At 36.9% G+C, this 27,462-nt stretch overlaps 1 protein-coding gene across 2 annotated transcripts in view; it reads left to right on the top strand.

The window, feature by feature from the left end:
* Positions 1-27,462, top strand: part of PLCL2 (phospholipase C like 2) — a 120,079-nt gene that overhangs the window by 63,177 nt on the left and 29,440 nt on the right. For both annotated transcript variants that reach the window (XM_072412444.1, XM_072412443.1), the window contains exons 3-4: positions 10,555-13,038; positions 23,602-23,805. In XM_072412444.1, coding sequence (XP_072268545.1) covers positions 10,555-13,038; positions 23,602-23,805 — 2,688 coding nt within the window. The remainder of the gene's footprint in view (positions 1-10,554; positions 13,039-23,601; positions 23,806-27,462) is intronic.

Here is a 27,462-nt window from a genome sequence, read left to right as displayed (position 1 = left end):
ACAGTGTGAATATTATCCTGCAGGGATTATTGTGATTATTATCCTGCAGTGAGTTATTGAACAAATAGTGTGTTTTGTGTGTGTGCAAGCTAATACTTGACTTTCTTATTTATTGCATAAAATATAATATTAACTAATACAATATTCAAGGTAAAAAAACACACCGCTACTTGAATTACCAATGGCCTTTGTCTTGTTAAGAATAGACAAAGCTGTATATATCTTTGCTCTGCAGAAGCTGTCATCAAATGCAAGGCTGATAGTTGACTCTTTTATAAGAAGCCCAGTTTAAACTTTACACACTGAAGCAAACAACACCTTGTATTAAATGTTTACGTGTAAAAGAAGAATTTTGGAAAAACAACACAAAGAGCTTGATTTATAAATGTAAATTACACTATATAAAAAAAGTAAATACACTAAAAACACTATAGTTACCCCTAAATGTATTGGTTTGTTGTATAAGATTGGAAATATCTCATAGCAAGCAACATATAGCAAATATAGTAAAAGTTCTCATTAAATACTCCAAATGTAGTCTATTTATGCATTATGCACTACTTTACTGTAGTTGGGAAAATATAGTGATCCTTGATATGTAATTGGTTTCAGCTGAAATTCTTTCAGATTTTGTATCTGCATTCATCATGTTTTACTGTATCTGAGAATTCCTGCACATCAGAAACATGTGTGTTTCTTCAGAAATGAAGTGGAGCAAATAACATCTGCTTTCTAATGTACAGTGGCTTGTAGAGAGAAAAATACACATCCTGTAGGAAGAAAATGAGAACCCAGGTATACCGTACATGGAGTTTTATATAGTGTCTTTACACTACTGATGTGTTTACTTTAATATTCAACCAACTTGCAGTGTTCTCATCATACAGGACCCAATATCAGCTAATTGGGCCGAGTGATTTAAGCTATGACACCTAATCCAAAATCTAAGGATTTATTTATATGGATGTTTTTAGGAGTATTGTAAACCCACACAATGTGGACCTGATATCTATCTCCCTGTTTACATGAAAGATGTTTATTATCTCATTTACTGTTTTTTTATTTAACCTCAAAATTACTCTTTAGTAAAATAAAATGTTTGACCTTTAGGTAGAATACCTCATATTGTCTTCTCCTTTTTCTAAAGTAAAAGAAGTATTATATTAATGACCTTGGCTCTCTCCATTCCATACTTGTTATGCTGGTTAGTATTTAGAGAATTTTGAATTTAATACTGTAAGATAATCCAATTCCAGATTGTATAGATATTCAGATATGGCAATTCTATAAAACTATTTTCATAAGGACTGCAGGGAGAAAATGCAGCACAGAAGAACCTGAACCTTCTATCATGTACTTATATAAAAGATGAAACTGGATAATATTCATACATATCTATATGAATGTGACTCAGGCTTTTTATTTGCTGGCATCTAGTTATAAAATAAATCTACCTGTCTGTTTTCAGTGTTTTTTTTTTGTTTTTTTTTAAATTATAACTCATCTCTCTTCGCTTGGTCACCAGGACTAATATCTTCAGCCAGTCCTCTTCCAATTAAATTTAATCAATTTGTTTACCTCTTTTAGTTTTTTTTATTCATTTTTGCAACAAATATTGTCTTCGAAAATACTACCAGTCACTATGTAAATATTTATTTTAGTTCTACTGACCTTTGAAGAGTTTGAATTCCATTATGGCAAGTGTTTGCAACCCCTTAGCTGTTTTCTTTAGGTATTGCAGTATGACATCCATGACAGAGTACTGATGGAAAGTCTTTGAAATTACAAAACAAGAAGTGTTGAGCTATACCATTTATAGTCTTTTCTTGTGTCGTTGTAACCAAACAAACAGGCAATATTCTCAACCCTCCGGCTCACCCTGTACATCTAAGATTGGTTTTCCTTTCTTACAATGTGATGTTCAGGACACACATCCGTGCACACTATGAGGCCAAGGAGTTTATTTGATAATGAAATGAGCAATGATGTGCTGTAAACCATAACAACTATTTAATTAGGAAACCACTTTTAGCAATCCCATAGTCTGGTTCCTGATTGCATTCTTCAAAGATAAAGACTGAAATTGAACTACGTCTGTAAAAAAGATTCTTCTTCAAAAATTAAAATAGTACTGCAGTCCATCATCATACATTTACAGTAGGCTAAGCATGCAGTGTTATACAGCATGTGAACTGGATAATGTTACCATCTGGCTTTTAGAAAGAATGTTATTGTAAATATTGGAATAGCTATTACAGTTTATGTTTGCAGTGTGAAATATGACAAGCATTCGTAAAACATTGTAAGAAATAATATTTTATTTTTGTATAAACCAGAGGAATTATATGGCAGAATTATGAACAGAGATTACTTTTTAAATGCAAAAAGGGTTTAAAAATATTAATAACTAGTATTTATATAATGCTGACATATTATGCAGCTTTTACATAACTATGTCACAAATACTTTAACAATTAGAATGTATAATGTAGATTATACACATTTTCTCATATTAGTTGCCTTTTTATGGCTTTAAAGCCAAACTGTGGTTTAAACTTACCCTTAGTGCCGATAGCAGCTGTCTCTAAAGATGGAGAATTCTCAGTTCTGGTGGAGGCTATACCGGCATTGTGGAAGGATTTGATTGGAGTATCTTGTCCCTTTACACCTATATCAATTTTTACTGGACATTAAAAGAAAATATTGTGATAGGCAGCAGTATTGTCCGCACCCCAGAGTACTGTACAATAGTTCAAATTCTTCCATACTGCATCTTTAAAGTGTTTCATGCAGTGATAAATGATATTACACATTTGTAACACATTGTACATGTATTTTACAGGATGCATAAAGATTACCTTTCTGCTGAAGAACTTATACAAAAAAAAGTATTACCTACACTGGCAGGTGGCATAGCTTACTTCCTGCGTTTACACTATAATACCAAACTGTTAGGAAATCTTACCAATCTTACACGTTTTTTGTTAGACACCCCATTTCAAAACATGACCAGTCAGGTCCTTAATAGTAGAAGGGACAGGCAATGTTCCTTTTGCAATCAAATACCTGTTTGTGCCTGATTGCAATTATTTAAGTACACTCATCTGTCCTTGTTCCTTTGCAGATGCCCCCACCTTATTCTGCCAGGTTGCTGATCTCTGGCCAACTTGATTGACCTTGTCGGGATGACCTAACTTTCATTCAGTCCTGGCAACCCCAGAGGGTCCTGTATATCCCTGCACTAAGCTGCATAGTCAGCTAAAAAGCATTTATATTGTCAGGTACTGATTTTGGACTGGAACATGGCTTGCAATTGACTTCCTAATTCATAGTTCTGTAGAGATGAAGTCTGGCTCCCTGTCTTTTTCCACACCAAACTCATCACACCATGTCTATGGAGCTGGCACTGTGTACCAGGCACAAGCATTCTGGTTCCCAAACTGTTAATGAATTTTACACCATACATTTTTGTAAACAAAATACATATGTGTGCTTTTCCTCATTATGTGCACATAATGAGGAAAAGCACACATATGCAATGCGAATGAATGTACCTAATATTTCAAGCATTGTCAATTACCGTATTTTCTGGCGTACAAGACGACTTTTTAACCCCGAAAAATCTATGACAAAGTCAGGAGTCGTCTTGTACGCCGGGTACCAGTACTTACCTGCAGCGCCCGGTGTCCTCGCGAGTCCCCTCTCTGGTCTGGCGTCCCTGCACAGACATTCAGACATCCAGCACAGGTTTTCATCTGATTGGTACTTTTGGGAAAACACTTGGTACTGACCAAGCTTGCTGTATATTAGAGGCAACAAGAATGCCAACAAGCACCTGTACTAACCTGGATCAAAATGATCTTTTCATGATGATTGGAGTTCACCAATATTGTAGAAGACTTTTTCTCTTTTGGATGTATAAAATAGTTGACTGTGTCTTTTTAAACCCCATCAAATTATAATGCTTTTTGCTTTTTAAACGCTTTTGATGTGTCCATTGCATGAAACAATGAGAATATGTAAATAATGTATCTCTTACTCCTTCAGAGATGGTACAACATTAGGATTAAATTTTGCAGGAGTATCAGAACCAGGTCCAAAAATAACAGTTTGAAAATAAGTAGCCCATTAACCACCTGGTCTTTAAACCCGACCTTGGTTCGGGGTAAAAACTTTTGCAAAAAGTGTTAAACCCGAACTTTTCTCACCAGGTGGTTAAAAATGTAAACAAACGTTATATTGCAATCCGATTGTCATACATAGCAGCAGCAGCAGCAGCATCTTCTTCTTCTCTGTGAGCAGGGCAGGGAAATCCCCCCCATACATCACCCCGGAGGATGAGTCATCTTCCAGTGATGTGATTGGTGATGTATGGGGGTGTGTCAGGGAGGGAAATTTAAAAGCAGATTACAATGTAATCTGCTTTTAAATGGTTTTTACAGTACAAAAACACCACACAACATGAAATAAAAATAAAAGTACAATTTTATTTTTAGATTACATTGTTGTCTTATATTTCATTATTGTTTTAAATTATTATTTATATTTATGTATTATATTATAATTTATGATTATATTAAATATAATTATCATACCCGGGAGTTAATCCTAAGAATTACAAGCCCACAATATAAACAAAAATTTCTATGCAAAAAAAATAGGATAGGATTTTATTAAAAGTACATTTTTTTTTTTTACATGATTGTGTGTTTCAAACTTTTTTTTATATTCATGATATCCACTAGACCCTTGTTCGGACATATTTCTGTAAGTTACAGGTCTACAATTTAAAAAAAAAAAATTCATGAAAAACAGTGTAACGCTTTTGGTACAGAAATCTACACATCAGTGTAACGCCCAGGTGGTTAAAAGATAAAGTAACAAAAACATTTTTTTCAGTAATATTTGCCTCCAATCCTGAGACTTACCCCACAGTAACCTTTTTTTTTGTTGCTAGATATAGATTGTAAGCTCTTCGGGGCAGGATCCTCTCCTCCTGTGTCACCCTCTGTATTCGTCTGTCATTTGCAACCCCTATTTATTGTACAGCGCTGCGTAATATGTTGGCACTATATAAATCCTGTTTAATAATAATAATAATAGTAATAATAATATCCTCTGTTATATGGCTAACATCAGTCAACTCAGTTAGTTATTTTAGACCTACCCCAGCAAGTGATGAGTTCATGTCTCTGTTTCTTTTTCTCATCCTTTGACTGTGTTTCCTTTCAAACTTCAGCGCTATTTTACAGGGACTGCAAAGACATAAACCCAATCAACACATTTGGGTATATTTCCTGCCTTTAATGATATTTTAAAGATTGCAAAGCTGCATTAGTTTATATTATATATATATATATATATATATATATATATATATGTGTGTGTGCAGAGTTTAGCTTTTAATTAGGTCCTTATCAAATATGTACCAAATATGACCCTTTTTTCTATTCGGAGACAGTAGGTGACTATGGACAGCATGGAAAGTTTTGAGGATGGGGGGGACACAGCTAAATGTTTCAGATTCTGTACATGTACATCTTCCTATTACTACCGACAATGACCTAAAGTCCTTTTGCTGTTGGTAGTCAATAAGTTGTTAAACCGCTTTCTTATCTTACTGTAAATGTTGCCCTTTTGTGCTTCTTTTGCCATAAGTACCCTAAACATTTAACATGCTTCATTTATTTTTTTCTGTTTGAAGGTTTTTGTTTTAAAAAAATAAAGTTGTTATTTTTAATAGGTATTTATATAGTTCCATCATATTAGGCAGAAATTTTAAAGCAGAACTAAAGAACTTCTGCAGAACTTGCAGAAAGGTGAATGGTGATGTCCTTCTGCAATAAATTATACTTACCTGCCTTATCAATGTCTTCTTCTGAAAAAGAGGGGCTCCCAAGGCTAAATGATGGTATGTCATCCTGGCTTATCAAGGTGGCTAAAGATCAAAACCAAGGAGGGGAGAAGAAAGATAGCGTTGTTCACAACAGAATGAGTAATGTATTTTAAAAATTGCAATCAGGCAGGAAAGCATGTTTTATTGCAGAAAGACCTGCCTGGTCGTAATATTTTATTATCACAGTATAGTTCCGCTTTAAGAGTCTGTAATTATATGTGATGTCACTAAGCATTACTAATCCTAAAATAAACTATTTTAGAAAATACTTTTTCTGAGTCTTCCAATTCAGTGTGCATGGTTTTTCAGCACACAACATTTATCTTTGTCATAGCTTGTATAGATTGTATTTCTGTTGAGCATATTTTGGCAGCTACACATGCAGACCAGCGTCCTGTCATAATGAAATAACTTGGCTGTAGTTGTGCATCTTTCTCAGTGTCTGCTGATCAATGACATTGCCATGTAAAGCAGACATGGCTTATAGGTGTCTAATTTCTAATGAATGTGCCAAACCAAGCTCTAAAAGTAGCACCAAACTGCTCAGCATGTCTCATTTGTGTAATGTTAGAAGTATTCAGCTTGTTGGTGCAAAACATGCACATTTCAATGGTATAAGGATACTTTGTTGACGGGAGGGGTGTACAGTAAGGGAAAGAAGTATTTGATTTTTTTTTCTGGGGTGAGGCCTAAATATCACCAGAACAATATGGTATACCTATATGCGTACAGACACATGTTACAGATTTATAGATCCTGATATAATTTACTATTCAAATCAACCAGTCTGTGACCCCACCACTCCATCACCATCATCTCATAACTATGAATGTGCTCACTGAACTATAGTGAGGCACAGAAAACAACAGGGACAACCACAGAAACTTGGCAAAATATGCCCAGCAGAGTGCCCAAATGGGACTCAATTGCAACTTTGTCCAGCCAGGGGTTTGTGCTGGGTTGCATGAACTGTGGGTGGCCAGTTGACCTATGAAATATTTGCTGGTCCTACAGAGTTCTAGGGTCATCACCACCTGGTAAAGAAGTTTGACATGACTACCAATGTTAGAGGATTGTTTCCCACCCCTGATGTGTTAATGTTTTATTAAGATTTTCACCACACCTGAAAAGTTTTTTTTTCAGGAGTTCCCCTATGGTTGAGTAAAGCAGTTAAATAGGCTATATAACCATTCATTGAGGCCTCATTAGGTCCCTAGTGTGCACGTCCAGCAACACTCTGGAAGAGTGTTTCACTATTTTCCTTAACATGGGGGACCCTTGAAATAACTTTCAGGGAACCCCTGCAATAATACTATATTCGCAGGTCATGGGATATTGGTCTGGTGGTTAACAGAAAGAATACCTTTTATATTGGTGGCCAGTAAAAAGAATGTCACACTTACAAATAGCCAAAAAGATCATTGGTGTCAGTTAAATTGAGTCACAAATTGTTTTTTGCTCTAGGAACCCCTCGCAAATTCCGTATCATCCCTGGTTGAGGAACACTGCTGTAGAATGTACAGAGTTGACATGATTTTTATTTAAAAGAAAATAATCATTGTTAGATCCTGACCATGATTCCTAGGAGACAGAGAAGAATGTAACGTTAAATGTCATGGTTAACATTTTCACAAGTACTCCAGTGCCATTGTGTTTTGCTGTAAAGAAAATGTTTTCATCTGCTAGATTCACAATGCGTTTTCAAGGACTTTTTTTTCAACAATTAATAACTTTTGCTTCCGGTGCTTTTGGTATTTTCTAAGCTATATTTCCTTTCCTACTTGAAAATTCTGACTTGTAAATTTACCAGGGATACATCCTTCACATGTTGCCACAAAAACCTGGAAACACAAATATATAATTCACCCTTTGCCTTATCCAGTTAATAACATCAGCCTGCAGATGCATATATCCAATCATCTTGAGATCATTTATAAATATAGGTTTGAAGAACGTGAAATCATATTTTTTTTTTGATGGGGTTATCTTTTATCCATGCTGAGCTTCTTAGCAGCACATTAGATAACTTTATGTAACTCTTTTTTTGTTTTTTGTTTTCTATTCGTTTTTCTTATGTATACATTTCAACATGTTACAATCATTCATTAGTATTTAACATAATAGTCATACTTCATAACTAATTCCCCTAGTCGAACATCATTGGCATGGTATTTATGTGCATCCCTATTAAATGTACAGCTCTGCGTAATATGTTAACTGTATTATTATTATACGCACAGTATTTATATATCGTCAATATATTACGCAGCGCTTTATGGGAGCGCCCCTATCATAGTCATATGTCTACAAGGTCAATTTTGGGGGAAAGCTGATGAACCTAACTGCATGTTTTTGGAATGTGGGAGTAGAACACAGAGAAAATCCACACAAATATGGGAATAACGTGCAAACTCCATGCATATTTGAACCTGGGACCTAGTGCTGCAAAGACAAGCGTACTAACCTCTTAGCCACCGTGCTGCCCATTTATAATGTTTATCAATATTAATAATAATTCCATTTTTTACACACATAAGGCAGACCTAATGGGCCTGATTTATTAAAGCTTTACAAGTAGACAATCCTGGGTGATTTGAGAGATTGACCTCAATGACAAGATGCAAATTATAAAAAGGTGAAGTTTTAATTTAAAAAAAATCATTTATTGTGCTACACAGTTCTAAACTTAGCACAAAAGATTAAATCAAAAAAGGTATAGGCAGCTCTTTAAGTGTATTTTCGTTATTTGGCTATTGCATACAGCCCCTAACGTTACCCTGGATTAGTTTGTATAAAATACAGCTTATGTGCATTACTATCTTTAATTTAACTTGCTTACATTTGTATTTAATGTGTTCCCTCTTTTGTCCTTGTCCTTTCTTAACTTTCTTGTTGGCACAAAACTAGCCGATGGAGCCTGGTCACAGCACAGTATGTTAATATTAAATCTCCTGGCTCCTGACTAGACCGACAGCTGCAGCTTCCAAGTACTTTTTCAGAGAATCCTGAAATATTACATGCCATACTTTAGGTTGACAGAGTTGATGAACTTTGTTGTGGTCTTCTTAATGTCTGGCCAGATTTAGAAGAGCCACCTCAGCTAAGACACATTTGATATTTTCTATGTTTTATTATTTTCATACAGCTATTTTTTAGATATAAATGATATGCTGCATTTAATATAACAACTTAAAAAATTCTTGATTAGAACTATATCTCATGTAAGTTACATATAATACACTTTCTGAACAACAAATAATAAATTATGTTTTATTGTCAATTTTGACTACTTTTGAACATTAACCAGTATACAGTGAGACTTAGCAAACTTTGTAAGTATATGAGATAGAAATGCAGTTTCTAATAGGTAACCAATATTGTTCCTTGGAGTAATACATTAGAAAAGCCATAATATTCTACACATTGTAGTAGTCCACATGAAGTCAGTTGCGTACCCTCAGTACTCACCAGAATGTGGGTGACATGATGTTGAATTAGTTAATATTCTTGTTGTAGAGCACTGGGTACTGCAGTTTAATTCCCCCAGGATATGTTCTTTCTGTATCTACTGTTTCTGAACAAATTAGTTTGTATGTGTGTTCTTGTGTGCAGGAGAAAACGATGATTGTAAGCTCCTCTGGGGTAGGCTGATGAGTATTTTGTCTCAGGTTAAATAATTTGGGAAAAAAACAATAGGAAGTTGTTTTTTATGGTTACACTGATAAAGATGTATCTTTATTTGACTTTCTAATTTGATTTATCATTTGTTATAGTTGAAATGTTCCATAAAGATCGGCTGTTATTGCAGAAATGACATACCTACCAGTTCACCCTTTTCCTGAGAATGTACACTACACATCTCTGTAAGCTTCAAGATCCATTGGAATGAATGAACTCCTGTCCATGCAGGAGAGTTAAACCATCCAGGCATGGCCAATTCAAATTGCCAAAAATCCCAAACCCCTGACAGACACCTGTTAAAGGAGTCAGCAACAAAGCTTGGTGATGTCACATCCCCAAGGGAGTTCAGTATAAAATATATGTAAAACGTAAAAAAAAGTGTGGGGGTTTTGCTGGCAATCAGTGCTTTGTATTTATGTTTTTTTCATAGAGTAAATGATAAACAAAGAACTTTACAAAATTATTTAGTCCTGAATCCTCATTCTTTCATGGGATTCCAAGAACTCAGTGCTAAATAGAGGTCTACTAATGATAATCAACCGTTATTTAGGTCTTGAGAACCAGTAATCACAGGTAATAAACAAAACATTGGTTCAAGTTCAGTATAGTTGAACTACAGTTGGGCTTTAAAAATACCCTACTGGGGTAAGTATGTTAGAGCCAACATTGCACCTTTTTTAAAAGATTTATGCTGTATTACAATAGAGCAATTCCTATCTTTGTTTTATAGTACGGTGAGCAAACATGCCCCTGTGTGGTGTTATGACACCAGATATGGGATTGGTTGTTCTAAGTGGGTAACATAAACTAGTAAAAAAAATATTTGTATGAAAACTCTCGATTTGCATTTTTAGAAATAATTATTCTTTGTCAGCTCTTATAATTTTGTATAGATTCACATTTGGCATCTTGACTTTTTCTTAAAAGCAGACCAAAAAGTATCTTAATTTTAATATATAAATTTTTTTTATCCATAGGACGGCACCAAGCAGAAACGAGAAAGGAAGAAGACAGTGTCGTTTAGTAGTATGCCAGCCGAGAAGAAAATCAGCAGTGCAAGTGACTGCATCAACTCCATGGTTGAAGGATCTGAACTAAAAAAAGTCCGGTCCAACTCTAGAATCTATCACAGGTACTTCCTTTTGGATGCAGACATGCAGTCCTTGAGGTGGGAGCCTTCAAAGAAAGACTCTGAAAAAGCAAAAATTGACATTAGATCTGTAAAAGAAGTCAGAACTGGAAAAAATACAGATATTTTTCGTAGCAATGGAATTTATGACCAGATTTCAGAAGACTGTGCTTTTTCTATAATATATGGGGAAAATTACGAATCCTTAGATCTTGTTGCAAACTCTGCTGACATTGCCAATATTTGGGTAACAGGTTTACGCTATTTAATTTCATATGGAAAGCATACACTTGACATGATTGAAAGTTTCCAGGACAATATGAGAATATCTTGGCTTACGCAAATGTTCAGGGAAATTGATGAGGAGAATGTGGGACATGTACCAATTTGTAAAGCAGTACAATTTATTAAAAAGTTGAACCCAGGTCTTAAAAACAGTAAAATTGAGTTAAAGTTTAAGGAATTACAAAAAACAAAGGAAAAAACAAACAGTGATGTGACTCAAGATGAATTTATTGAAGTTTTCCATGAACTGTGCACAAGGCCGGAGATATACTTTTTACTGGTTCAGTTTTCAAGCAATAAGGAGTACTTGGACACCAAGGATCTCATGATGTTTTTGGAGGCTGAGCAAGGTGTGGCACAGGTAACTGAGGAAATTAGCCTTGACATTATAAAAAAATATGAACCATCTAAAGGTCAGGAGAAAGGATGCCTTTCTTTGGATGGATTTACAAATTACCTTATGTCTGCAGACTGTAGTATTTTTGACCCAGAACACAAAAAAGTGTGCCAGGACATGACTCAACCTTTGTCCCATTACTATATAAATTCATCACATAATACTTACCTAATAGAGGATCAGTTTAGAGGTCCATCTGATATTACTGGTTATATTCGCGCTCTCAAAATGGGATGCAGAAGTGTTGAATTGGATGTTTGGGATGGCCCAGATAATGAGCCTGTCATCTACACTGGACATACCATGACAACACAAATTGTCTTTCGCAGTGTGATTGACATAATTAATAAATATGTCTTCCATGCTTCGGATTTCCCTTTAATTCTTTGTTTAGAAAACCACTGTTCTGTCAAGCAACAAAAAGTTATGGTTCAACATATGAAGAAAATTTTGGGGGATAAACTTTATACCACTCCACCTAACGCTGAGGATTCCTATCTTCCGTCTCCCGAGGGCTTAAAAGGAAAAATATTAATTAAAGGCAAACAACTTCCCCCTGATTGCTCAGGGTTTGAGGGGGATGTTACAGATGAGGATGAAGGTCTTGAGATGTCACAGAGGGTGGGCAAGGAAGGGGAAGATCAGCAAACCATTGTCCCTGTAAAGCGAATTCAACTTTGCAAGGAGCTTTCGGAACTTGTAAGCCTTTGTAAATCTGTACAATTTGTTAATTTCCAATCATCTTTCCAAAACCAGAAGTACTGGGAAGTATGCTCCTTCAATGAAGTAGCAGCTGGCAAATATGCAAATGAAAACCCTGGTGATTTTGTTAACTATAACAAAAAGTTCCTTTCGCGAATTTTCCCAAGCCCAATGAGGATAGACTCCAGCAACATGAACCCTCAAGATTTTTGGAAATGCGGTTGCCAAATAGTTGCAATGAATTTCCAGACTCCAGGACTAATGATGGATTTAAATATTGGTTGGTTTCGTCAGAATGGAAATTGTGGGTTTGTTTTACGACCTGCCATTATGCGTGAGGAAGTATCTTTCTTTAGTGCTAATACTAAAGATTCTGTGCCTGGAGTTTCTCCTCAACTTCTTCACATTAAAATTATCAGCGGGCAAAATTTCCCAAAGCCCAAAGGCTCAGGAGCTAAAGGAGATGTTGTGGATCCTTACGTCTATGTTGAGATTCATGGAATACCTGCCGATTGTGCTGAGCAGAGGACAAAAACGGTCCATCAAAATGGAGACAATCCAATTTTTGATGAAAGTTTTGAATTTCAAGTTAACCTTCCAGAGCTGACAATGGTGCGATTTGTGGTGCTAGATGATGATTATATTGGTGATGAGTTTATTGGGCAGTACACTATCCCATTTGAATGTCTCCAGCCTGGCTACAGGCATGTTCCATTACAATCCTTGACTGGGGATATTTTGCCACATACATCATTGTTTGTCCATGTGGCAATTACAAACCGTAGAGGTGGAGGAAAGCCTCATAAGAGGGGTCTCTCAGTTAGAAAAGCTAAAAAATCAAGGGATTATGCATCTATGAGGACTTTGCTTATAAAGTCTATTGATGACGTTTTCAAGAATGCAATTCAGCCTATAAGAGAAGCTACAGATCTACGAGAAAACATGCAGGTGAGTGCATCTATAAGATTTGTTCTCTATATTCTAAACAGTGGGCAATACTAGTGGTACAATAACACTTGGATAAGGTGAAATCTTCAGTTTAAAGGCTAAAATGGGACTTGTACTAGGAAAATAACTGAATTCTATAATTTATATTGGGATAACTGAGTAGCCAGTAGATTAATAAAATGGTATAAAGAGTACTTTAGGGGATTAGAAGTGACTGAAAACAAATTGGGAAAAGTGTTCCTAGAGCTAGGACCAGAGCCTGTGTACTTTGTAATAAAGAAGACCAGGGGATAATACATATGCACATGTGAGAAGCATAATAGAGAGTAACTAGAATATTTCTGTTACATATTGATATTAGTGCATACTGATTTTTTTAAAATTATTTTATGCCTAATTTGTTTGATTTTCATTTTAGAGAATTGTCCACGAGCATCGATTGGTAATAGGTTGATCGAAAAAAAGTACATATACCTATGTGTGACAGTAGGGGCTTCCCTATAAATACCAGTAATGTTGTCAGCCTTCCATGTAAGCACCTTCAGTTCTCCAATTAGACCAGATAGATACGTAAAGAAGTGTACATATCAGGCTGACAACACTGCCGGTACTTGTAAATCACTGGTCTAGGGCTTTTGGGCTTTGCACAAGTGCTTTTTCTGGCTGAATCTCTATAGGCAACAAAAACTTTCCAGCAAATTTATAAGAAATAAGTTGCTTGTGAAAAACATATACAATGAAACAGGATGTTAACATAGTGAATATTAGGTCTGAAAACACAACAGCATTTTATTACAGCTATTTACACTAGCTTTCTTGAATTGTGTAAACTGGCAAGATATAGGGGAGTAGGAAGGCTACTACACCAATTTTTTTTAAATGATTCAGTCTCCTCACTGCAAGAAAGTTTTCTAAAGTTAGAAAGCATTTAGTGATTTACTAATTGTGGTGAAATTAGACCTATGTGCCATCTAAGACCTTTATGGTAACAACAGGTAGCCTCACAGCACTACCAATGCTCTGCAAAATTAAATAACCTTCTAAATGTCTTAAATTCTGTACATGCATCGACCCATTCAATATGGTATTGATATTGATTGTACTTGATGAAAGGTCCACCTGTCACTTAACCACTGCATTGTGAGATGTCAGAGAGGATTTGCCTATTTGCCCCATACCAAGAGGTAGTGGATTTCAGGAGACATTGATTAAAGCAGAACTAAACTAGCCGGTTTTGGTGAGCACAGCATACCCAAACAGCATATTGCAGAATATGGCACATTTCTACATTTTCCCAGCTCTTTGCAGGGTTGAAAGCTTATAGGATCTTGGCCTCGTATCCCCGAAGCTGCCACCTTAACTTTCAACTCTTCCAGGTCCACTTCAATCATCTTTAGCCATTGGGCAGACACTGGTGATTTAACTCCTGTGTATGCTCTACCTCTGGACCTTTTGGCCCCTCATGTTTTACAGTAACATTTTAGTATACCAAAGGTTTACCTTTCAATAAAAATGTGAAAATAACTTGGATGGACCTTCAAAATGAATTATCTATTTTTGTGATTTTTCTGCAAATTTTAACATTTGCCAGCAGCTTTTTTAAAAATTGATTTTATTAAGTTTTGGGATGATTGTTTCAACAATAAACACCAATCCATTTGGCAGTGGCAAGACTAGGTCCAGCCAGGTCTTGATTGATAAGCTACAGGTTTGCAAATCAACAGTAATAATGCTAATACTCATGCTCCCTGCACAAGTTTTTATCCCACTGTATTTTGTATGTCCCACATACCAGTGGCAACTCTGTTCTCATTTTATTTTTTTGTTTGTTCTGAACCTTCTGAATCGTCTAAATGCAGACACAAGAAGGTGTGTGACCTCCGAACCTCTCTTCCACAATCTGAACCAAATGATTCCTGGCATTGTCATCTTGGAATATGTCTGAGCCATCAGGGAAAAAAAAATCCAATGATGGAAAAACCTGGTCATTTTGTATATTAAGGAAGTCGGCTGACTAATTTTTTTGCATACATTTTTTGTTCAGGCAGTGTATCTCATAATATATTGCTAATAACCTTTACAGGTTATGTTATTTTTTTAATTGACTAATTTTAACACCAGAACTTGTGTGGCTCCTCACTGTACACTGTTCAGTTTCTGCAGTGACAGGTGTCAATGGTAATCAAAGAGGGGACATCATAGAAGTACACCTCACATTTTTCAGAACTCCTCCAAGCAGCAGCTCAATGCTGAGGTGATAACTTGCCAAGAAAGCTTTATATATCATCATCATGGGCACCTGATGAAGTACATGTCAGTATGTGAAATCAGCAGGGCATTGCTTTGCTGAAAACACAAGTGGATAAAAGTTGTATTTGCTTATCAGAGTGGTGCCAAACATTTTTTACCTGGGGGCTGTAAGATGTATGTTTAAAACTAGAATAGTTTTAATTTAAAATGAAATTAAATTGAAATGTTTCTAGATACGGTAACATACATGCACCAAATAAAAGAAATGACAAATCAAGAATTCCTGTACTCACGTTTTATGCTCATTTTATTAATGAAAGATACAAAACTAAAGCGATCACACAGCTCCCCCCTCACTATTTATGTACCAAAGAGCAGAAACCACATCATACAATGCGTCATGTCTGTGATAGGGGGCCACTAACCACCTTTGTACCCCAAAATCTCTGCAATGGATACCTCCAGAGTAATGCAATTCATGTGACAGATAGCCAAATGTTCTTACTGCTACATCTACAGGTTCCTACACCTCCCCATTCCTGAGGCCATGGAATTCCATGACATGAGGGATGGGGTAACCCCAACGCAACCTTACCGCCATCCTGAACCTTAGGATTTAATGCTTGTGACACCGTATCTGGCATTTTGTTACTTTTAAGGGGCAGAAATTAAGTTTAGTAACAGCTCTCAGGGTCCCCTTGGTAACTTGAAAATTTCAAACTTTTTTGACACTGGGTGTGGATATGAGGATTTATACATAGGAATAATGACAGCTGCATGGATACATCTCCCATGCTGCTGCAGCTGGATTATCTCACAATACAAGATGGGCAGGGAGCAGCTACAGCTGATTGTCAGGTCCATAGTACACGCCTACTCCCAGGGAGCATGCTCGGGAAGCTCCCTCTCCTGGTAGCATAATCTCGATCGATATAAACATAAAAGATGCCTGCAAGACAACGAGCAGAGAGAGCAGAGTGGGAAAGAGCAGATGGCTAAATCTTGAAGCTTCACAGCTCAGATGTGGCCCGCAGGCCGTGGGATGGACACCCTTGGAATTTTTATACATAAGGCTGTCCACAGTATATTGTGAAAGTTTTCATCCCATATTACTAATAAGAAGAAAAACAATTAAACCGCTGCTGATTCCTGCATACATTGGACCTGATTTATTAAAAATTTCCACGACAAAGTTTTTTTCTACATAAAACTGGACCCAAGATATTATTAACAACTATAGATGATCTGGGCATCAAACTTGTTAAGACTCACTTTACTTATTTAGGTGTGCAAATCTCCCATACTGTCCCTGATATGTATACATTGAACTACACTCCTCTCATATCCAAAGTATTATCTCAATTGACTGCATGGAAGAACCTACCCTTATCTTTGATGGGTCGGTGCCACCTCATTAAAATGATAAGCTTTGCCAGATTGCTATACCCAATGCAAACTTTACTGTTTTTGTTACTCCATGCTTACATTAAAAAACTTCAATCAGCTTTTGTAACTTTTATATGGCAGGGTAAAACTCCTTGCATTGCTAGGGTCAAATTATCATCCCCCGTGAACTAAGGAATGATCTCCTTCTAGGAGATACCCTGCTGGCATGGAGGGAAGTAAAGAAGTTATATTGCTGCTATGTTGGGCCTACTGTAGTCACACCTTTACGTACCACCCTTTATTTTCATCAGGGTTCATTATATAAGGCATATGAAGACTGGAAAAATAGAGGTATCAAAAATTTGGGCCATCTTTTAGATGAATCTAATATGTTGTTATCATTTGAGGTCTTAAGACACAAATATGCTCTGCCTGCACATCATTTTCTCTTTTATCTCCAGGCTAGGTCTGTTTTTGTTGAGATACCGGGCACGAAACCGAACTTGGTGTTGCCGGCCCCTATTTTGCAACTCTTGAGCACAGCTTCAGCAAGGCATTCCATATCCCATATATACCATTTATTGAGGGATATACACAATGACGCTGCACCAGTGCTACCTTTTTATCCCGTTGGGTCCTGTTCTTGATTAGTTGCTCTACAGAAACACTTGAGCTCCTAGAATCTAGTTGGTCCTGTACCCGCAAGATTATAATCAGTGAACAGTGGAGGAAGGTCCAATTTAAAATTATACACAGGGCTTATTATGCCTTTATTATCCCTCTACACTCTCAAAACACAGCCACAAGGCTGCCCTAATATATCTAGGTTTTGGAATGGAGTTTTTGAATTTACTAGAACGGTAACTGGTAATGATCGGTCTTTTTCACCTCATTTGGCTTTGTTTTATGGTAATGTGGTCGATCCTTCCACTGATGTTGCGAGCAAGCAGATACCTGTAACTAGAATTGAGCATTTGTGTTTATTGGCTACAAAAAAGGCCATTTTAAAGATGTGGTTGGAACCTAATCCCCCTACCATTTCGCAAGTGATGCAATAACTTCAAGCTCCTAGGATTATTGACAAATCTGAGGCCACTCAACATAGAGATACACATCCCCAAAAGTTTTTTGGTACATGGATGGCCTACAGTATACACTATCGCTGTCCCAACTCCAGGATGTTATAGATCTTTTTCGCCACACTAGTTGGTATGACCGTAGGGCATTGGGGGTATCTTAGACATCGATTGGTATGATTATTTTGACTAAATACTAGGATAGCAGAATATTGGAGGGTTACAATCCAAACTTTATGACCAATGTTGCATTTGGCGATTGTATGTTTCTATATAACTTTACCAGCGAGAAAACTGTTTCTTTTTAGTGACGTATCTGGTACCCTTTTTTGTTGGTTCTTTGGAAGGTGCGTTATTTGTTTACTTGTTTACTCTTTCCTTTAGTTGGTTTCTTATTGAACTGTAAATGTCAATTTCCCATTTGAAAATGGAAAACGGAGGAAAAGCAGGTGTTTTTTATTTTTTTTTATAATACATTGGTACTGTATTATTTTTTATATGCTGCTTATGTCCTACATCTATGTTATGTACCTTGCTGTTTATTGTAATTTTTCTGTACTCTGCCAATAAAGATATGTTAAAAAAACTCTCCAAGACCAGAGAAGATAAACTATCATGGGAGAACCTGAGTTATCCAGCAAACCTGGAATGGATCTAGTCCAGGATTGAAAACATTTTCTAATTATTAATGTTTGCTGGTAAGGTTCTCCGGTGATAGTCTATTTTCTCTATTCTTGGAGTGCTTTGGTAATTAAGGCCCATTGTAAGCCGAACCATTATTTTCCTGAGACATAGTAAAGATTTTTTCTTATAGGGTAAAAAGATTAATTGTACCTACACAGTTGCTTTTATGTATCTTGCAATTTCACACTTTTTGGAAACAGAGTTGAGAGTGTGGGACTTGCATAAAAAAAAAAAAAAAAAAAAAAAATCAGTACTCTATGCAGGTAGCCAACAGCCTAATGCAAGAATACATGGACAGCAACATGCAGTCTTAAGAGCAAATAGATATTGATAATAAACAGTGGGCCAGTAAATACACCCATGGCAGTATTTGAGGTGCTGATAGTGATATTGACGCAAGTGGACAACAAATGATTATAAGTGTACAGGGGCTATTGTTGCAGATCATGCAACACCCCTGCTTTAGCCAACTGCTTGCAGTAGTATCTTATATTACAAGGCCTGTGGGAATTGTTGGAGAAAAGAGCACAGAATGTTCTCTTTGCATCTTCCTCACTTCTGCAGTGCCAGCATGCGGTGTAATTAGGATTAGTGACATTGACCTTACTACTGTAGTAAACAATAGACACATAACTCCCAGGGGCAGAAATAGTACTTGATGAGCCAGAGACTCCATGAAAATTCTAGAGATTTCCCAGCTCTGATTATAGGTCTCGCCTATATTTTTAAGGATAGGGGTGATAGTAAGTTTTACCACAAAGCAATAATTAGGAGAATGTCTAAACTACTGTGAACTTTGCATCATTTGCCATGAGATAAATGAATCTAGTGCAGGATTCAAAACATTTTCTAACAAATGACTTTTAAGAAATCCATTCCAGGTTTGCTGGATTACCCAGCTTCACTGATGAAAGTTTATCCTCTCCAACATTGAAGAGCTTTAATAAACCAGACCCAATGTGCTTAGTTTACACCAATGCACAAGACATCTTTGAGTGCCATGGTGATGTCCCTTCTGGGTTCAGTCCATGATTACTTGCATTTATTGTATGTCCTCAGACTTGGACTCTGAGTTCCAAAGAAAATGTGTAAATGTTGTTTAAGCTCTTTCAGTCAGGGTCTTCCTGTGTCACTGTCTGTACCTGTCTGTCATTTACAAGCCCTATTTATTGTACAGTGCTGCATAATATGATGTCGCTATATCAATACTGTTTAATAATAATGGTAATTGTAATATTACCAGTATTTAAAAGAAAAGCTACATCTTACAAATAGTGAAAGGTGAATGCTGGTACGCCTAACAATCAATCTGCTATTTTCACTTTGCCCAGAGAAGATGTATATAAATAGAAGTATTTGCTTATTGTAAAGTTATTTTTGCTGCATGACGGTGCTGAAAAATATCTTGCAATGGATTACCATAATAAATCAGATTATGTGTAGCAGAGAAACTTTTGATTGAATTTGCAATCCATAAAATTTTAAAAAATGTGCTTTTAGCCATAAATATTTTAGCAGTAGATCATAAAGCGCTATCCAAAAGGGACATATTAAAAGTTGGGAACAGAATCAATCCCATTTGTGCATCAAAGTCAGTGATACCCCGGCTTGCAAGTTTCTTTAAAACGCAAAGTTCTTCAGCTGAAATAGAGCCACAGCTCGCCTTGCATTCCCTTGAGCAATTATTTCTTTGAATCTTTTATTCAATGTTTAAGTTGTTCTAAATCGTTGATAGATGCCTTACAATTAAACATTTTTGATAATCTGGAAGGGAAATGGGTTAAAGTTGAATTCCAGGTTATTTGATATACTTTTTCTTTTTTTTTTTTTTTTTTTTTTTTTTTTTTTTTTAAGAGAGAATTTTGCAGCAATTTGTTCCAAAAGTTGAATGTAAGCCAGCATCATACAACTCACCTTTGGTGAGTTGCTCGAGGTTCCTTGAGCAGTAAACAATTTGTGACTCTCAAATCCACTTTACTTATACAAATGATCATTTTGGCTGTCTGTAAGGCAAGGTCTGTGGCATTCTTCCTGCTAACCAGAAATTAGTAGGCAGTCTTCCTGCCGACCACCAATCTAATGTGGATATAGTAATCATAGCAGGGTTTTCTGAAGAACTAAAAGTTATTTCAAGGGGTTCCCCTGTGTTAATAAGGATGAGACACACTGGTTTAGAGGGATGCTTTATTGGTATAAACTTTGGATGTTGGAAATTTACATAATGTTTAAAGGGGACCTGTTGTGAGCATAGTTTAAGTAGTTTTATACCTTTCCTACATTTGTGAAGAATCAAAACTTGTATTCCTCCCTCCTGTTTGGGTACTCCTAATATAGAATGATGTTTCCATAAGTGTGGGATAGCCACATACCGTGTTTCCCCAATTTTAGGACATCCCCATTAAGTAAGCCACCCCCGATTTTTAAAAAAATAATTAAAATAAGACACTCACCCGTTTATAAGACAGCTCCAGATATCTGATCCTGCGTGTGTGTCCTTTATGCTGGCTGCAGCGTGTTTGTCTCTGATGCTGGCTGCAGGGCGTGTCTATTCCTGAGCCAAACTGAAAGTAAAAAGCCTGCACACGATTCTGAACAAGGAAGCAAGCTGCTGATCCCTGCACTAACGGAGATCCCTGCACTTAATTACGGGTAAGTGATCAGAAGGGGACAATGGAGTCAATGGAATAGAGTGATCAGAAGGGGACAATCATTTCATAGTGATCAGAAGAGGACAATCATTTCATAGTGATCAGAAGGGGACAATCATTTCATAGTGATCAGAAGGGGACAATCATTTCATAGTGATCAGAAGGGGACAATCATTGCATAGTGATCAGAAGGGGACAATCATTGCATAGAGTGATCAGAAGGGGACAGTCAATGGCATAGAGTGATCAGAAGGGGATAATCAATGGCATAGAGTGATCAGAAGGGGACAGTCATTGCATAGAGTGATCAGAAGGGGACAATCGTTGGCATAGAGTGATCAGAAGGGGACAATCAATGGCATAGAGTGATCAGAAGGGGAATTTGAACGGCACATGAGTGATCAGAAGGGGACAATCAATGGAACATGAGTGATCATGAGTGACTTTCAACAATAAATGTGTACTGTAGTCTTCTTCATGGAAAAATGAGACATCCCCTGAAAATAAGACCCAGGGCATATTTTGGCATTTCAAAAAATATAAGAGAGTGCCTTATAATCGGGGAAACAGGGTAAGATACATACCCTGAGAGATACATAATGAGATTCTGTGACCTTCCATTTTCAAGGCAAAGTAGTTGGAGTTTTTTGAAAGCCCAACTCCAATCTATTTTTTGGCTTTTATTTTAAACTTCTTCTTCCTTTGCAGCCAATGCAAAATAGGATGATCGGAGTAGTTTCTTTATCTACTAAAAGCAGATTATAAAATAAGGATGTATGACATTGGAAAGCTAAAATCAACCAGTCAGCTTTTATTGTGTATTCTTGTAAGGTGTAGGTTACCATAGCTTACTGCGCTAAAGCCTAATGTTTATATAATACTGGCACAATACACAAGTGACTATAGCAGGAGCTTCTGATTGTGGAGGCATTTTGTAATGAGTCACATTGCACTGCTGATATTTATTTGTTACAAACGAATAACAATGAAATGGTAAAGGGCGTCTGTGCAAGAGATGCACCATTTTCCACACTCTGCCCAGGCTATGTCACTGTCCTACACTTTATAAATAAACATTCCATTAAAGTTTACTCTGTGTGGTTTCATGACTCTTGATGCAGTGATTCCCTCCAGCACTCTGAATTTTAATTGACTCATGCACCGTCCTTCGAAGTGCTGCTCTATTGCCATTTAGCTAAAAGATTTACTTTTAGATCTCCTAAGGGCTCTCATGTTCTTGAAACTGAGCAGCTTGTTTATGTTTGGCCAATGCAATTTGCTGTTCAGACACTGTTCCATTAAGTGACTGTTGGGTCTGCAATCCAATTTAGGATATCGGCTTAATCCCTTTGGACATGCAAGCCTGAGTGATTATTGACTTCTCATTGCAAAGATGATACTCTGCTTCCAGGTGAACGTAATACTGTGCCAATGAGGCTGGTTGGAAAGTAAGCAGCAGCCATTGATGTACTTTGGCTTCCTGGCTAACTAAAGAAGTGTAAAATATAATTATTTTGGACTATAGCTGCATACATACGTGCAATCATTGTCGTTGGAAAGGATCTTTCACAATCCTTTCCAATGACTAAGAACGGCACGATGCATTAATGAGTTCTATACATACAGCACCGTTCTGCTCTATGGAGAGGGGAAGGGGAAAACGACGGAGCGGCACCCAGCTGCACGCTCTTCCCCTTCCCTTGCATTTTGATCGTACGATGGCCATCGTCCGTGGATCCGCCAGGACGGTCGTTCGGACGATGGACGACGGGCCCTGTACACATACCAGATTCTCGTCTGATATCGGTCCTGAGCTGATTATCGGGTGAGAACCATTGGACGTGTGTACGTAGCTTAAATGTCTCTAGTACACCCCCACACTTCATAACAATTGTAGGTTGGTCTATTCTAAACCCCTACCCATATTTTACAGCATTAAACTCAGGATTCTAAAGCTGTTAGGGTCCAGATGGGATTTAAGGAGGTCTGTGACCTCCTTTCACCCAAGATGCAAACATTGTAAATCAATAGGGAACTGATGGGGTTCTTCCTGAAGTGCTTACCAAATCTGCCCTGACCGATTATCGTATTTTAAAGCCTAACATTAACCAAAAAACTGAGACTTTAGTTTTTTGATGGGCCTTATTTTTCAACACGAATCATTTCTGAGTAGCATGTTGATTGAATTTGAGAGGTTAAATTACAGTTCCAGTATACCAGTATGGGTTTGTACCTTAACAACTGTCGCAATAAGGCACAGTTAGGCCTATAAAGGTCTCTGATCTCATATGAAGCCAAAAGGAATTGATTTTTTGCTCCAGTTTTAAAATACAGATCATGTAATTATCATAACATGTGATAACATTGGTAGAAAAAGCACTGTAACTCAAATGTTTTCATTTTATAGGATTAGGGTCATGCCTAGGTATTAGAGGATGTACAGTAAATATATGCATATGATAATGATGTTCTATTTATTAGCCACCTAATGGACTTTTATGTTGTTTTTGTGTCTACAGAATGCAGTAGTGTCATTTAAAGAGCTGTGTGGACTCTCTCCTGTGGCTAATCTAATGCAATGTATAATGGCCTTGTCAACCCGCCTTGCTGGACCAGACAACACCCCTGTGGTGGTTATGAACCTCAATGACCAGTACCCAACCATGGAGCTACAAGGAACTGTGCCAGAAGTTATGAAAAGAATCCTAACAGCCTATGACACTGTGAGTATATTGTTTTCATTAAAGGTTCAATCCGTTTGCGGCCAATAACTAAACTGGAATGTCCTGCAAATAAAGCTTATGATAAATATAAATTGTCATACTATATCACTGATGTAGCAAACTTCTCTTTCATACCATAGTTTGTATAATTTTTTTTTTTACTTTTTCTGTTATCACAAAGTTTAAGAAGTAATTAAATGATCCCAGTGTTAAGTCTGTTTACACGCTGTGACAATAGGATCAGAGATTTTGGATTGATGTGTATCGCAAGAATTATATACAGGCGTGGTATGCCTTGGTACATGTGTTATACGCTGAAGGGAACGAGGTAAAGAATATATCGGTTTATGTCAGTAATACACTGAATGATCACTCCAGTATTGTACCAAATGTGCAATCCTTGCTATGAAAGTCATGTAGTTTTATGTAACACATGTGCTACTTTCTATCAGGAAATGGGTGGAGAAAACTGCATTTGTGTTCCTGTGTGTGTTCCATCTAATAGCATGGGACAGGTGCAGCTTCAACAATTGTTCTCATATTGCAAAGAAGGTTTATTGGTTAAAGTTAATGAATTCAGTGGATGTCCATTTTTTCAGAATAAGGGAGCTGCCCTTGCTAACCTTTCTTTTTTAACAAATGTTGCCTGGCTATTGATCCATTGTCTTTAATTTCTGAGGTGCAAACCAGAAATTTTGGCAAAAGTCTTCGATACCCTTTCAGACTTGTGATAGTAATTCACTTTCAAGCACATAGCAAGCTGTTGCTATCCCTTCAGTCAACATGTTTGCATGTGTTGCCCTTGCATTTGTGGTGGCATGATAAGGCCTCCTGGAACCATGCAGCAAAATGAATGCAACTGCAAACAAATGCTTGCACAAAGTGGTTTCCAATCACTCCCATACAGTGAAATGGGAGCAGTTGGGAGTGCGGTTGAGCATGCAGCATAATAATGTGGTTTACCACAGATTTAAAAGGATTCTTACTTTTTAGTTTGAATGCTGAAAGCAGGCCAGTGACTTAAAAGTACTAAACTTTGATACAACAGGGGAACTAATATTAACAGATAAAGGTCACATATTGCAGCTTCTTTCTGGCCGTACTGGATTGCTTTAAAGCAGGAACAGTTCTTTCTACTTACCTTGGCAGTGACCTGCTTTAACCATCAATCTCTTTCAGCCTATGAAAGTCACAAGCTCTGATCCATATACATACAGTAAGATTAGTTTTTTTTTAAATTGAATAAAAGTCTATTTAGATACTCCCGGCTTTATATTTTACTCTACAGTCATAATCATCATTGTTTACCCATCTCTTCGGCTACATATTTCTTCCCATTAGTGACTGGACAAAGTATTGAGAACCTGTTTTATAACTAAATAGTTTTTTTTTCATTTATTTTCAATAAAAGTTTTCTATAACATAGTCTAATAGTAATATATTAATTCTTACTGAACTAAAGCAATTCGCAGGTCACTGACATGTTTGTGTGTTCTGGAAAACTTTTCATGTCACCAAAATCACATTTTTTTTTAATTAATTAATTGAGAGGAACAAAACTGCTAAAAGCTTAATGTGTAAAGCTGTCACGTTCTCCTTTACAGGATATGCAAAATAACTGAGTTATACAATAGATGTAGACTAATCATTAGAATGCATGAAAGGTGTTTCTGAGTAAAAAAACACAATGCTTAATTGCTTAATGGTTGCCCAATATCTGCCAAGACAGGAAACCCTAAACACCAATCAAACAGAAATGAATATGCAGTCAAATTAGTATTCTATTAACAACCTCTGTTTTCATAGACTGTTTTTTATTGTTCAAACTATTGAGGTCCCTTTATGGCTATGGAAGAGGCATCAGAATTAGACCCAGTGATCTCTGTAATCAGCACAAATAGGTTGTCTGAAACACCCTGTATATTCTTCTGCAAGTCTTGAAGTCTATGTCTATGAAGACATCTTTGCTGAGGGACATGGTCATTACTCAGAACGGATGTGTGTGTGGGTGGTGGGGCATAAAAAAGCCAAAAGGATCATTAGAAAGCCAGGCAGGACACTACATAAGCTTGGAATTGGGTGCACTTCTGCATAGATTACCTGCCTAAACATACCCTAAATAAGCAAGGGTCACATTTCTATTAACTATGCGATGGTAAATTTTAAATTAACTAGGTCATATCAGTGATTTTTTTGTCACAATAACTGAATGGTTGGTTTTAATAGTTTTCTTCAACTTAAGCTGCTAAATAACTGGCCATTCTGTCATGCAAGAAGCTTTCTTAAGCAGAACTCTAATCCCCAAATGATGTTGAATGAAAATGATGTCTTTAATCCGGTTACTTGCAGTTTTGACCTTCTTTCCAACATAAATCCTGTGCCTTGTCTGGTATATAGCAATTGGAATCTTTCCCGTCTACTCCGCATGTGCCTTGCAGCTCAGCTGCCTGGAGCCCTTGAAATGTTGGAAGGAGCAGAGCACAATTCCAGGGTGATTGATTAATAAGTCAACTTCAGGGATTCCAAGAGCCAGACACCTAAGCTTCTGGTCAACTTAAAAATGAACTCAATGTATTATCCCTAAGACTCCATAAATCTGCAAAAGGCAGAATCACTAAATTGCAATGGGTGGTCACGAGTGTACATTAAATGTCAATATGACATTAAGGTCTTGTGTTTGGGAAATGCTATCATATCTGCTTTTGCAACAAACAGCACTCTTTGTGTCCTTAAAATCACTAAGCATTCCTATGCTGGATTTCATTTAAACACATGGCACCAATACAGGCCTCATTTTCCAGGAGGAGGGAAGCCACTAACCTTAAAATGGTACCAACATGCAATGGGATAGAGTTTGAAATTTGTATACAGGGAATGCAGGGCACGCATTGAGCAACCCAGCTTAGCCGTTGACCTAAATTATATATAAATGTTTCTTTATGGCATTTTCTTTATGGGTTGCAGTTTTATTTTAAACCTAAATCACAATGCTATGTCAATATTAGGTTATTCTGAAACAAAAGTTTCTAGTCTATACTTTCATTGTGTTTCTAGACTTATTGGAAGTACAAGGGTAATTACTAAGAGTTTTTTTTAAAAGAGGAGGGGCACAGGGGACACTTTGAACAAAAAGCCCACCATTCTACTATGCCCACTTATTTTCTTCACATGCTCCCCTACAATTACACCATTCCTACTCCTCTTCTGCCCATAATGCCTAACATCATACTAACTCCCCTTCTCTCCTGCACAAACTGCTCACCTTCATACACCATATTCCACTCCTCTGGGTAGTTGCATAGATTCTGTATGCATTGTTGGGGCATATGTAACAGGCTTCAATGGGGAAATGCAGGTAGCTGTTGACATCAGTTTCAGACCTTTTTGAGATTAGGAATTCATTGTAGGTGCATTTGACCTGCAGTTGGACTTCTTGAAGCCACTTGAATTCCCTTTCCCATAGAATTGTTTGGTGAGAGAAGCAAAAGCATGTATACATTGGCCCTTAAGCTGCCTACAAACATTAGACAATGGATAGTTGTGTGCACAGGACCCAGCAATGGAAACTGTCATCAAACATTCAATCAGCATGCTAATTCTCTAGTGAACGTGGACGCCTAGGAAGTGGTGACTGCTGCGGGTACCTGTCAGTTTGGT

Source organism: Pyxicephalus adspersus, chromosome 5 (genome assembly GCF_032062135.1).
Source record: "Pyxicephalus adspersus chromosome 5, UCB_Pads_2.0, whole genome shotgun sequence".
NCBI classification, from domain to species: Eukaryota; Metazoa; Chordata; class Amphibia; order Anura; family Pyxicephalidae; genus Pyxicephalus; species Pyxicephalus adspersus.
This window is presented reverse-complemented; position numbering and strand designations above follow the sequence as displayed.